This window comes from Panulirus ornatus, chromosome 30, assembly GCF_036320965.1.
Source record: "Panulirus ornatus isolate Po-2019 chromosome 30, ASM3632096v1, whole genome shotgun sequence".
In the NCBI taxonomy this organism is placed as follows: Eukaryota; Metazoa; Arthropoda; class Malacostraca; order Decapoda; family Palinuridae; genus Panulirus; species Panulirus ornatus.
In genome coordinates, this window is record NC_092253.1 from 12,589,769 (window position 1) to 12,603,737 (window position 13,969).

The following is a 13,969-nucleotide window of genomic DNA, read 5'->3' on the forward strand; positions in this document are numbered from 1 at the left end:
CAATCTAGCGTTTACTTTCTTACACTCTATCACATACTCCCACCATTCCTGTTTCAGGAGTATTGCTACTCCTTCCCTTGCTCTTGTCCTCTCACAAACCCCTGACTTTACTCCCAAGACATTCCCAAACCACTCTTCCCCTTTAACCTTGAGGTTCGTTCACTCAGAGCCAAAACATCCAGGTTCATTTTCTCAAACATACTACCTATCTCTCCTTTTATCTCATCTTGGATACATCCACACACATTTAGACACCCCAGTCTAAGCCTTCGAGGAGGATGAGCACTCCCTGCGTGACTCTTTCTTCTGTTTCTCCTTTTAGAAAGTTGCAATACAAGGAGGGAGGGGATTCCAGCCCCCCGCTCCCGTCCCCTTTAGTCGCCTTCTACGCTACGTAAATATTGCGTGGGAAGTATTCCTTCTCCCCAATCACCAGGGATAATATATATATATATATATATATATATATATATATATATATATATATATATATATATATATATATATATATATATATATATATATATATCCCTATCCATAGATAAATTTAAGAACCATGGAGACATCACGCATCCCTGCCGCAAACCAACATTCACTGAGAACCAATCGCTTTCCTCCCTTCCTACTCTCGTTTTTTTTTTTTTTTTTTTTTTTTTTTTCCAAAAGAAGGAACAGAGAAGAGGTCCAGGTGAGGATATTCCCTCAAAGGCCCAGTCCTCTGTTCTTAACGCTACCTCGCTATCGCGGGAAATAGCGAATAGTATGAAAAAAAAAAAAAAAATATATATATATATATATATATATATATATATATATATATATATATACCAAAATTCCATGAATGGTTCCCTCAGACAACTGTTAAGCATCATTTTCCCCTCAAAATTGTCAAAGGATTAAGAAACAATGAGACATTTCACAAAATCTATATTTACAAAACACAGAATATGATATATGGAATCAGATACAGAGTTTTGTTTCGTTATAGTGTAGGTGTTTTTATTGCCTTGATAAAACTACAAAAAAAAAATGAAAATCTGAAACGTCATATGTTGGATAGATAAAGGATCTCCACACAATATCAATTAACATTTTTATTTCTCTTATCATGCATTGCCATGCTCTCCTTGGGACAGAAGACTGTAAAATGGGCTGGACCTTTGGTAAAGACTACAGCAAAATTGACCGGGTATCGAATCAGACTACTGTAAAGTGGTCCTTGCTTTGGGTCATATTACTGTAAACTAGACTTTATCCAGGTTCACCCACCTATAACATGAGCTTTGCGCTCTGTCAGACTACTATAGGATAGATTTTACCTTAGGTCAGACTACTATAAAATGGAATCTACCTTAGGTCAGACAAATGAAAACTGGAAACTGGGCTTAATGTTGCACCAGACACCTGTAAATTGGCTTCTATCTTTGGTCAGACTGCTATAAACTAGACTATGAATTGATTCATACTACTAAAAATTGGACTCTACTTACGTAACACTTTTTTTGCATTCTCCAAACTGTTCATAAGTCAAGCTGATATAAAGTTTCATTTGATTTTAAGTTGATAATATGACTACTTCAACTCACTTCTGATCTCGGTTTAATGACATGAAGATCGGGTTGAAAAACGGAGGTAAGTGAGGAGAACGTTATCCATAATGCTAAAAGCTATGATTTTTGTATAGACAACGGATGAACGACAGGTATCTCAACACCTGATGGACATAGGTTCGCTGCTGTTATTAATGTCAAGTATCGAAGTTGAGTAAATAGATATCCAAAATATAATAATGAATCTAGCTAAGACCAATACCACAGGTAACGATCCAAACTCAATTGATTCCAGCTAAACTGAGGCATCGTACGACGCTCACACACACATCTTACTTTAAACCATTTTCTTCTCTTACTTCCAAGTTTTGTCTTCACGCTTCCTTCGTCCAACCAGCGTCTTACCCACCTCCACACAGTTGTCGGGTTTCTGCCATACTCTCTGGCAATGGCACGGTAAGACATCCCTGTCATCCAAACACGCACGAGATTCATGCGCTCAGACACATGTGTTCTCTTGATATTATGACGCTTGTCCATGTTCTTTTATATATCTGTAACATTAAAACATTATTTCGCTCTATACAACCGGTGTGGGAGGCAAGTTGTTAGAAGCAGTGAAAAGTTTTTATTGAGGATGTAAGGCATGTGTACGAGTAGGAAGGGAGGAAAGCGATTGGTTCTCAGTGAATGTTGGTTTGCGGCAGGGGTGCGTGATGTCTCCATGGTTGTTAAATTTATCTATGGATAGGGATATATATATATATATATATATATATATATATATATATATATATATATATATATATACATATATATATATATATATATATATATATGTATATTGTTACTCATCTCAACATGACAGAGTTAAATTATCATTTCAATCTATGTTCCTAAGGGCTTTACGTATTTGCAGTCCAGAGTTTATTGATGATGAGTTTGAGAAGGTATATTCTATTGGATCTAAGTTAAAGTACCCTAGATCTTTCGTTGATAAATCCCTTAAGTTAGCAAAGAAATCATTTTATAGAGTTGAGCCCAAACATCCCATTGACACCAAGAATCTTTTAAGTTCTCCCTTTTAATAATAATTTCACTTTGCTTCCCATGTTGCTTAAATCCTTTACTGTAAATGTTGTCTTTAGCAACAATAATACTATAAAGAATATCTTAATCAAGAATTCACGAGAAAATTCTCTTGGTTGCATCTATAAAGTTCCTTGTGGAAACTGTGATAAATTTTATGGTGGTCAGACTGGTAAGGATCTTTCTGATAGACTTAAGCAACATAAATATAGTATAAGAACGGGACAGGAATCAAATGCCTTGTTTAATCATGTTAAAAATTATGATCATTGTATTGACTGGAGTAACGCCATCTCATCTAACTCTATTAGCAAGAGAAATATCACTGATTCTTCTATTATTGAATACAAAAAGAATTATAATCTTAACATTAGTGATGGTCTGTACAAATTAGATAATTTTATTGTTGATATGATTTGTAAAATGATAAGTTTATATATATATATATATATATATATATATATATATATATATATATATATATATATATATATATATATATATATATATATATATATATATATATATATATATATATATATATATATATATATATATATATATATATATATATATATATATATATATATATATATCTTCTTTCTTTTAAACTATTCGCCATTTCCGGCATTAGCGAGGTAGCGATATATATATATATTTTTTTTCTTTTTTTTTTTGCTTTGTCGCTCTCTCCCGCGTTTGCGAGGTAGCGCAAGGAAACAGACGAAAGAAATGGCCCAACCCGCCCCCCATACACAGGTATATACATACGTCCACACACGCAAATATACATACCTACACTGCTTTCCATGGTTTACCCCAGACGCTTCACATGCCTTGATTCAATCCACTGACAGCATGTCAACCCCGGTATACCACATCGCTCCAATTCACTCTATTCCTTGCCCTCCTTTCACCCTCCTGCATGTTCAGGCCCCGATCACACAAAATCTTTTTCACTCCATCTTTCCACCTCCAATTTGGTCTCCCTCTTCTCCTCGTTCCCTCCACCTCCGACACATATATCCTCTTGGTCAATCTTTCCTCACTCATTCTCTCCATGTGCCCAAACCATTTCAAAACACCCTCTTCTGCTCTCTCAACCACGCTCTTTTTATTTCCACACGTCTCTCTTACCCTTACGTTACTTACTCGATCAAACCACCTCACACCACACATTGTCCTCAAACATCTCATTTCCAGCACATCCATCCTCCTGCGCACAACTCTATCCATAGCCCACGCCTCGCAACCATACAACATTGTTGGAACCACTATTCCTTCAAACATACCCATTTTTTCTTTCCGAGATAATGTTCTCGACTTCCACACATTCACTTCCGCTTCCATGGTTCCATCCGCTGCCAGATCCACTCCCAGATATCTAAAACACTTTACTTCCTCCAGTTTTTTCTCCATTCAAACCTACCTCCTAATTGACTTGACCCTCAACCCTACTGTACCCAATAACCTTGCTCTTATTCACATTTACTCCCAACTTTCTTCTTTCACACACTTTACCAAACTCAGTCACCAGCTTCTGCAGTTTCTCACATGAATCAGCCACCAGCGCTGTATCATCAGCGAGCAACAACTGACTCACTTCCCAAGCTCTCTCATCCACAACAGACTTCATACTTGCCCCTTTTTCCAGAACTCTTGCATTCACCTCCCTAATGGATCTGGCAGCGGATGGAACCATGGAAGCGGAAGTGAATCATAGGGTGGGAGAGGGGGCGAAAATCCTGGGAACCTTGAAGAATGGGTGGAAGTCGAGAACATTATCTCGGAAAGCAAAAATGGGTATGTTTGAAGGAATAGTGGTTCCAACAATGTTGGATGGTTGCGAGGCGTAAGCTATGGATAGAGTTGTACGCAGGAGGGTGCATGTGCTGGAAATGAGATGTCTGAGGACAATGTGTGGTGTGAGGTGGTTTGATCGAGTAAGTAATGTAAGGGTAAGAGAGATGTGTGGAAATAAAAAGAGCGTGGTTGAGAGAGCAGAAGAGGGTGTTTTGAAATGGTTTGGTCACATGGAGAGAATGAGTGAGGAAAGATTGACCAAGAGGATATATGTGTCGAAGGTGGAGGGAACGAGGAGAAGTGGGAGACCAAATTGGAGGTGGAAAGATGGAGTGAAAAAGATTTTGTGTGATCGGGGCCTGAACATGCAGGAGGGTGAAAGGTGGGCAAGGAATAGAGTGAATTGGATCGATGTGGTATACCAGGGTTGACGTGCTGTCAGTGGATTGAATCAGGGCATGTGAAGCGTCTGGGGTAAACCATGGAAAGTTGTGTGGGGCCTGGATGTGGAAAGGGAGCTGTGGTTTCGGGCATTATTGCATGACAGCTAGAGACTGAGTGTGAACGAATGGGGCCTTTTGTCGTCTTCTCCTAGTGCTACGTCGCACACATGAGGGGGGAGGGGGATGGTATTCCATGTGTGGAGAGGTGGCGATGGGAATGAATAAAGGCAGACAGTGTGAATTGTGTGCATGGGCATATATGTATGTGTCTGTGTGTGTATATATATGTGTACATTGAGATGTATTGGTATGTATATTTCCATGTGTGGACGTGTATGTATGTACATTGTGTATGGGGGTGGGTTGGGCCATTTCTTTCGTCTGTTTCCTTGCGCTACCTCGCAAACGCAGGAGACAGCGACAAAGCAAAATAATAATAATAATATATATATATATATATATATATATATATATATATATATATATATATATATATATATATATATATATATATATATGTGTGTGTGTGTGTGTGTGTGTGTGTGTGTGTGTATATCATCCCTGGGGATAGGGGAGAAAGAATACTTCCAACGTATTTCCTCCATGTTATGAAAGGGGACTAAAAGGGGAGGGAGCGCGGGCTAGAAATCCTTCCATCTCGTTTTAATTGTCCAAAAATAAGAACAGAGAAGGGGGCCATTGAGGATTTTCCTCAAGGTTCAGTCCTCCTTTCTTAACGCTACCTCCCTGGTGAGGGAAATGATGAATAGTATGAAAGAAAAACTATATGTATCCCACGCCTCACAAACATATAACAGTGTTGGAACCACTATTCCTTCAAACCTACCCATTTCTGTTTTCCGAGACAATGTTCTCGCCTTCCACATATCGTTCCCAGAAACTTCGCCCACCCCCCCAAATTGTGACTCACTTCCGCTTCCATGTTTCCATCCGCTGCAAAATTAACTCCAATATATCTAAAACACTTCACTTCATCCAATTTTTTTCCTTTCAAACCTACCCCCCAATTGATTTTTCCATCAACCTTACTAAAACCAATAACCTTGTTTTATTCACATTTACTCAAATCTTTCTTCTTTCACACAATTTACCACACTCAGTCAGCAGACTCTGCAGTTTCTCACCCGAATCAGCCACCAGCGCTGTATCATCAGCGAACAATAACTGACTCTCTTCCCAAGCCCTTTCATCCACAACTGACTGCATACTTACCCCTCTCTCCAAACCTCTGATGTGATCATTATCTTGTGGAAAAGAAGAGAGAATGTTGGGGTAAAGAGAGTGATGAGAGTAAATGATATTGGGAAAGACACTTGTGTCAGGAAGTTCCAGGAGGGACTGAAAGCAGAATTGAAAAATGTGAGAGGAAAGGGCGTACGGGGAGTGATGTAGCAATGGGATTTATTTAAGGAAGCAGAGATGGTTTACGCAAAAGATGTTTGTGGCGTGAAAAGCGTGGGAGGTGGGCAGATTAGAAAGGGTAGTGAGTGGTGGGATGAAGAAGTAAGATTATTAGTGAAAGTAAAGAGAAAGGCAATTGGACGATTATTTGCTGGGAAATAGTGCAAATGACTGGGAGATGTATAAAAGAGAGAGGCAGTAGGTCAAGAGAAAGGTGCAAGAGGAGAAAAAGAGGGTAAATGAGAGTTGGGGTGAGAAAGTATCATGAAATTTTAGTGAGAATAAAAAGATGTTTTGGAAGGAGGTAAATAAAGTGCGTAAGACAAGAGAACAAATGACACCATGGGTGAAAGGGGCTAATGGGAAGGTGATTACAAGTAGTGATATGAGAAGGAGATGGAGTGAGTATTTTGAAGCTTTGATGAATGTGTTAGATGATAGAGTGGCAGATATAGGGTGTTCTGGTGGAGGTGGTGTGCTAAGTGAGAGGGTTAGGGGAATGGTTTGGTAAAAAGAGAAGAGGTTGTGAAAGCCTTGTGGAAGATGAAATCCAGAAAGCCGACAGGTTTGGATGGCATTATATTGGAATTTATATAAAAAGGGTGACTTTCGCTGACTGGTTGGTGAGGATACTCAAAATATGTATGGCGCATGGTGAGGTGCCTGAGGATTGATTGAATGCATGCATAGTGCCATTGTGCAAAGGCAAAGGGGATAGAGGTGAGTGTTCAAAATACAAAGTTATAAGTTTGTTAAGTATTCCTGGGAAATTGTATGGAAGGGTATTCATTGATAGGGTGAAGGCATATACAGAGCATCAGATTGGGGAATAGCAGTGTGGTTTGAGAAGTGGTGGAGGACGTGTGCAACAGGTGTTTGCTTTGAGGAATATACATGAGAAATACTTAGAAAAAAAATGGATTTACATATATAATTCATGGATCTGGAGAAGGCATATCATAGCGTTAATAAAGATGATCTGTGGAAGGTATTAAGAATATATGGTGTGGGAGGCAAGTTGTTAGAAGCAGTGAAAATATTTTATCGAAGATGTAAGGCAAATGTACGAGTAGGAAGAGAGGAGAGTGATTGATTCTTAGTGAATGTCAGTTTGCGGCAAGGATGCGTGATGTCTCCATGGTTGTTTAATGTATTTATGAATGGGGCTGTTAGGGAGGTGAATGCAAGAGTCTTAGAGAGAGCGGCAAGTATGAAATCTTTTGCGGATGAGAGGGCTTGGTTAGTGAGTCAGTTCTTGCTCGCTAATCGTACAGCACTTGTGGCTGATACGGATGAGAAACTGTAGTAGCTTGTACTTATTGTGGTAAAGTATGTGAAAGAAGAAAACTCAGAGTAAATGTGAATAATGGCAAGGTTGCTAGGCTCAGTAGAGTAGAGATACAAGTCAACTGGGTGGTAAGTTTGAATAGAGAAAAACTGGAGGAATTGAAGTGTTTCAAATATCAGGAAGGGAATTTGGAAACAGATGGAACCATAGAAGGGGAAGTGAATCACAGGGTGGGGAAGGGGGCGAAAGTCCTGCGAGTTTTGAAAAATGTGTCGAAGGCGAGAACATTATCTCGGAAAGCAAAAATGGGTATGTTTGAATGAATAATGGTTCCAAAAATTATCATATGGTTGCATGGCGTGGGCTATAGATAGGGTTGTGTAAAGGAGGGTGGATGTGCTGGAAATGATATGTTTGAAGACAATATGTGGTGTGAGGTGGTTTGATCGAGTAAGTAATAAAAGGGTAAGAGAGGTGTGTGGTAATAAAAGAGTGTGGTTGAGAGAGCAGAAGAGGGTGTATAGAAAAGATTTGGTCACATAGAGAGAATAAGTGAGGAAAGATTAACAAAGAGGATATATGTGTCGAAGGTGGAGGGAACGAGGAGAAGTGGGAGACCAAATTGGAGGTGGAAAGATGGAGTGAAAAAGATTTTGTGTGATCGGGGCCTGAACATGCAGGAGGGTGAAAGGTGGGCAAGGAATAGAGTGAATTGGATCGATGTGGTATACCAGGGTCGACATGCTGTCATTGGATTGAACCAGGGCATGTGAAGCGTCTGGGTAAACCATGGAAAGTTGTGTGGGGCCTGGATGTGGAAAGGGAGCTGTGGTTTCGGGCATTATTGCATGACAGCTAGAGACTGAGTGTGAACGAATGGGGCCTTTTGTCGTCTTCTCCTAGTGCTACGTCGCACACATGAGGGGGGAGGGGGATGGTATTCCATGTGTGGAGAGGTGGCGATGGGAATGAATAAAGGCAGACAGTGTGAATTGTGTGCATGGGCATATATGTATGTGTCTGTGTGTGTATATATATGTGTACATTGAGATGTATTGGTATGTATATTTCCATGTGTGGACGTGTATGTATGTACATTGTGTATGGGGGTGGGTTGGGCCATTTCTTTCGTCTGTTTCCTTGCGCTACCTCGCAAACGCAGGAGACAGCGACAAAGCAATAATAATAATAATATATATATATATATATATATATATATATATATATATATATATATATATATTATATATATATATATGTGTGTGTGTGTGTTGTGTGTGTGTGTGTGTGTGTGTGTGTGTGTGTGTGTGTGTGTGTGTGTATATCATCCCTGGGGATAGGGGAGAAAGAATACTTCCAACGTATTTCCTCCATGTTATGAAAGGGGACTAAAAGGGAGGGAGCGCGGGCTAGAAATCCTTCCATCTCGTTTTAATTGTCCAAAAATAAGAACAGAGAAGGGGGCATTGAGGATTTTCCTCAAGGTTCAGTCCTCCTTTCTTAACGCTACCTCCCTGGTGAGGGAAATGATGAATAGTATGAAAGAAAAAACTAATAATAAATCCCACGCCTCACAAAACCATAGTAACATGTGGAACCACTATTCCTTCAAACCTACCCATTTCTGTTTTCCGAGACAATGTTCTCGCCTTCCACATATCGTTCCCAGAAACTTCGCCCACCCCCCCAAATTGTGACTCACTTCCGCTTCCATGTTTCCATCCGCTGCAAAATTAACTCCAATATATCTAAAACACTTCACTTCATCCAATTTTTTTCCTTTCAAACCTACCCCCAATTGATTTTTTCATCAACCTTACTAAAACCAATAACCTTGTTTTATTCACATTTACTCCCAACTTTCTTCTTTCACACAATTTACCACACTCAGTCAGCAGACTCTGCAGTTTCTCACCCGAATCAGCCACCAGCGCTGTATCATCAGCGAACAATAACTGACTCTCTTCCCAAGCCCTTTCATCCACAACTGACTGCATACTTACCCCTCTCTCCAAACCTCTGATGTGATCATTATCTTGTGGAAAAGAAGAGAGAATGTTGGGTAAAGAGAGTGATGAGAGTAAATGATATTGGGAAAGACACTTGTGTCAGGAAGTTCCAGGAGGGACTGAAAGCAGAATTGAAAAATGTGAGAGGAAAGGGCGTACGGGGAGTGATGTAGCAATGGGATTTATTTAAGGAAGCAGAGATGGTTTACGCAAAAGATGTTTGTGGCGTGAAAAGCGTGGGAGGTGGGCAGATTAGAAAGGGTAGTGAGTGGTGGGATGAAGAAGTAAGATTATTAGTGAAAGTAAAGAGAAAGGCAATTGGACGATTATTTGCTGGGAAATAGTGCAAATGACTGGGAGATGTATAAAAGAGAGAGGCAGTAGGTCAAGAGAAAGGTGCAAGAGGAGAAAAAGAGGGTAAATGAGAGTTGGGGTGAGAAAGTATCATGAAATTTTAGTGAGAATAAAAAGATGTTTTGGAAGGAGGTAAATAAAGTGCGTAAGACAAGAGAACAAATGACACCATGGGTGAAGGGGCTAATGGAAGGTGATTACAAGTAGTGATATGAGAAGGAGATGGAGTGAGTATTTTGAAGCTTTGATGAATGTGTTAGATGATAGAGTGGCAGATATAGGGTGTTCTGGTGGAGGTGGTGTGCTAAGTGAGAGGGTTAGGGGAATGGTTTGGTAAAAAGAGAAGAGGTTGTGAAAGCCTTGTGGAAGATGAAATCCAGAAAGCCGACAGGTTTGGATGGCATTATATTGGAATTTATATAAAAAGGGTGACTTTCGCTGACTGGTTGGTGAGGATACTCAAAATATGTATGGCGCATGGTGAGGTGCCTGAGGATTGATTGAATGCATGCATAGTGCCATTGTGCAAAGGCAAAGGGATAGAGGTGAGTGTTCAAAATACAAAGTTATAAGTTTGTTAAGTATTCCTGGGAAATTGTATGGAAGGGTATTCATTGATAGGGTGAAGGCATATACAGAGCATCAGATTGGGGAATAGCAGTGTGGTTTGAGAAGTGGTGGAGGACGTGTGCAACAGGTGTTTGCTTTGAGGAATATACATGAGAAATACTTAGAAAAAAAAATGGATTTACATATATAATTCATGGATCTGGAGAAGGCATATCATAGCGTTAATAAAGATGATCTGTGGAAGGTATTAAGAATATATGGTGTGGGAGGCAAGTTGTTAGAAGCAGTGAAAATATTTTATCGAAGATGTAAGGCAAATGTACGAGTAGGAAGAGAGGAGAGTGATTGATTCTTAGTGAATGTCAGTTTGCGGCAAGGATGCGTGATGTCTCCATGGTTGTTTAATGTATTTATGAATGGGGCTGTTAGGGAGGTGAATGCAAGAGTCTTAGAGAGAGCGGCAAGTATGAAATCTTTTGCGGATGAGAGGGCTTGGTTAGTGAGTCAGTTCTTGCTCGCTAATCGTACAGCACTTGTGGCTGATACGGATGAGAAACTGTAGTAGCTTGTACTTATTGTGGTGAAGTATGTGAAAGAAGAAAACTCAGAGTAAATGTGAATAATGGCAAGGTTGCTAGGCTCAGTAGAGTAGAGATACAAGTCAACTGGGTGGTAAGTTTGAATAGAGAAAAACTGGAGGAATTGAAGTGTTTCAAATATCAGGAAGGGAATTTGGAAACAGATGGAACCATAGAAGGGGAAGGAAAATCCACAGGGTGGGGAAGGGGGCGAAAGTCCTGCGAGTTTTGAAAAATGTGTCGAAGGCGAGAACATTATCTCGGAAAGCAAAAATGGGTATGTTTGAATGAATAATGGTTCCAAAAATTATCATATGGTTGCATGGCGTGGGCTATAGATAGGGTTGTGTAAAGGAGGGTGGATGTGCTGGAAATGATATGTTTGAAGACAATATGTGGTGTGAGGTGGTTTGATCGAGTAAGTAATAAAAGGGTAAGAGAGGTGTGTGGTAATAAAAAGAGTGTGGTTGAGAGAGCAGAAGAGGGTGTATAGAAAAGATTTGGTCACATAGAGAGAATAAGTGAGGAAAGATTAACAAAGAGGATATATATGTCAGTGTTGGAGGGAACCAGAGATGGTTGACGATGTCTGATCATTATCTTCTTGAGGCGAAGGTGAAGATCTATAAAGGTTTTGAGAAAAGAAGAGAGTATGCTAGGGTAAAGAGAGTGGCGAGGGTTAAAGAGAGTGGCGAGGGTAAGTGAGCTTGGGAAGGAGACTTTTGTGAGGATGTACCAGAACATACTGAGTACAGAATGGAAAAAGATAAGAACAAAGGAAGTAAGGTTATAAGGTACAGTGGGTTTGAGGAACAAGTCAACTGGGAGGTAAGTTTGAATGGAGAAAAACTGGAGGATGTGATATGTTTTAGATATCTGGGAATAGATTTGGCAGTGGATGGAACCATGGAAGCGGAAATGAATCATAGGGTGGGGGAGGGGTCGAGAATTCTGAGAGCGTTGAAGAATGTGTAGAAGTCGAGACCATTATCTCGGAAAGCAAAAATGGGTATGTTTGAAGGAATAGTGGTTCCAACAATGTTGTATGGTTGCGAGGCGTAAGCTATGGATAGAGTTGTACGCAGGAGGGTGCATGTGCTGGAAATGAGATGTCTGAGGACAATGTGTGGTGTGAGGTGGTTTGATCGAGTAAGTAATGTAAGGGTAAGAGAGATGTGTGGAAATAAAAAGAGCGTGGTTGAGAGAGCAGAAGAGGGTGTTTTGAAATGGTTTGGTCACATGGAGAGAATGAGTGAGGAAAGATTGACCAAGAGGATATATGTGTCGAAGGTGGAGGGAACGAGGAGAAGTGGGAGACCAAATTGGAGGTGGAAAGATGGAGTGAAAAAGATTTTGTGTGATCGGGGCCTGAACATGCAGGAGGGTGAAAGGTGGGCAAGGAATAGAGTGAATTGGATCGATGTGGTATACCGGGGTTGACGTGCTGTCAGTGGATTGAATCAGGGCATGTGAAGCGTCTGGGGTAAACCATGGAAAGTTGTGTGGGGCCTGGATGTGGAAAGGGAGCTGTGGTTTCGGGCATTATTGCATGACAGCTAGAGACTGAGTGTGAACGAATGGGGCCTTTTGTCGTCTTCTCCTAGTGCTACGTCGCACACATGAGGGGGGAGGGGGATGGTATTCCATGTGTGGAGAGGTGGCGATGGGAATGAATAAAGGCAGACAGTGTGAATTGTGTGCATGGGCATATATGTATGTGTCTGTGTGTGTATATATATGTGTACATTGAGATGTATTGGTATGTATATTTCCATGTGTGGACGTGTATGTATATACATTGTGTATGGGGGTGGGTTGGGCCATTTCTTTCGTCTGTTCCCTTGCGCTACCTCGCAAACGCAGGAGACAGCGACAAAGCAAAATAATAATAATATATATATATATATATATATATATATATATATATATATATATATATATATATATATATATATATGTGTGTGTGTGTGTGTGTGTGTGTGTGTGTGTGTGTGTGTGTGTGTGTGTGTGTGTGTATATCATCCCTGGGGATAGGGGAGAAAGAATACTTCCAACGTATTTCCTCCATGTTATGAAAGGGGACTAAAAGGGGAGGGAGCGCGGGCTAGAAATCCTTCCATCTCGTTTTAATTGTCCAAAAATAAGAACAGAGAAGGGGGCCATTGAGGATTTTCCTCAAGGTTCAGTCCTCCTTTCTTAACGCTACCTCCCTGGTGAGGGAAATGATGAATAGTATGAAAGAAAAACTATATAAATCCCACGCCTCACAAACATATAACAGTGTTGGAACCACTATTCCTTCAAACCTACCCATTTCTGTTTTCCGAGACAATGTTCTCGCCTTCCACATATCGTTCCCAGAAACTTCGCCCACCCCCCCAAATTGTGACTCACTTCCGCTTCCATGTTTCCATCCGCTGCAAAATTAACTCCAATATATCTAAAACACTTCACTTCATCCAGTTTTTTTCCTTTCAAACCTACCCCCCAATTGATTTTTTCATCAACCTTACTAAAACCAATAACCTTGTTTTATTCACATTTATTCAAATCTTTCTTCTTTCACACAATTTACCACACTCAGTCAGCAGACTCTGCAGTTTCTCACCCGAATCAGCCACCAGCGCTGTATCATCAGCGAACAATAACTGACTCTCTTCCCAAGCCCTTTCATCCACAACTGACTGCATACTTACCCCTCTCTCCAAACCTCTGATGTGATCATTATCTTGTGGAAAAGAAGAGAGAATGTTGGGGTAAAGAGAGTGATGAGAGTAAATGATATTGGGAAAGACACTTGTGTCAGGAAGTTCCAGGAGGGACTGAAAGCAGAATTGAAAAATGTGAGAGGAAAGGGCGTACG

The 13,969-nt window shown here is 40.3% G+C and overlaps 1 protein-coding gene across 1 annotated transcript in view; it reads right to left on the reverse strand.

Moving 5' to 3' along the window:
• Nucleotides 1-911: 911 nt before the first annotated feature.
• LOC139758418 (glutamate receptor 1-like) overlaps nt 912-13,969 on the reverse strand; it is a 77,197-nt gene continuing 64,139 nt past the window's right edge. Inside the window, exon 6 of the mRNA XM_071679800.1 lies at nt 912-2,104. Within this exon, the coding sequence (XP_071535901.1) occupies nt 2,074-2,104 (31 nt within the window). The 3' untranslated portion in view covers nt 912-2,073. The remainder of the gene's footprint in view (nt 2,105-13,969) is intronic.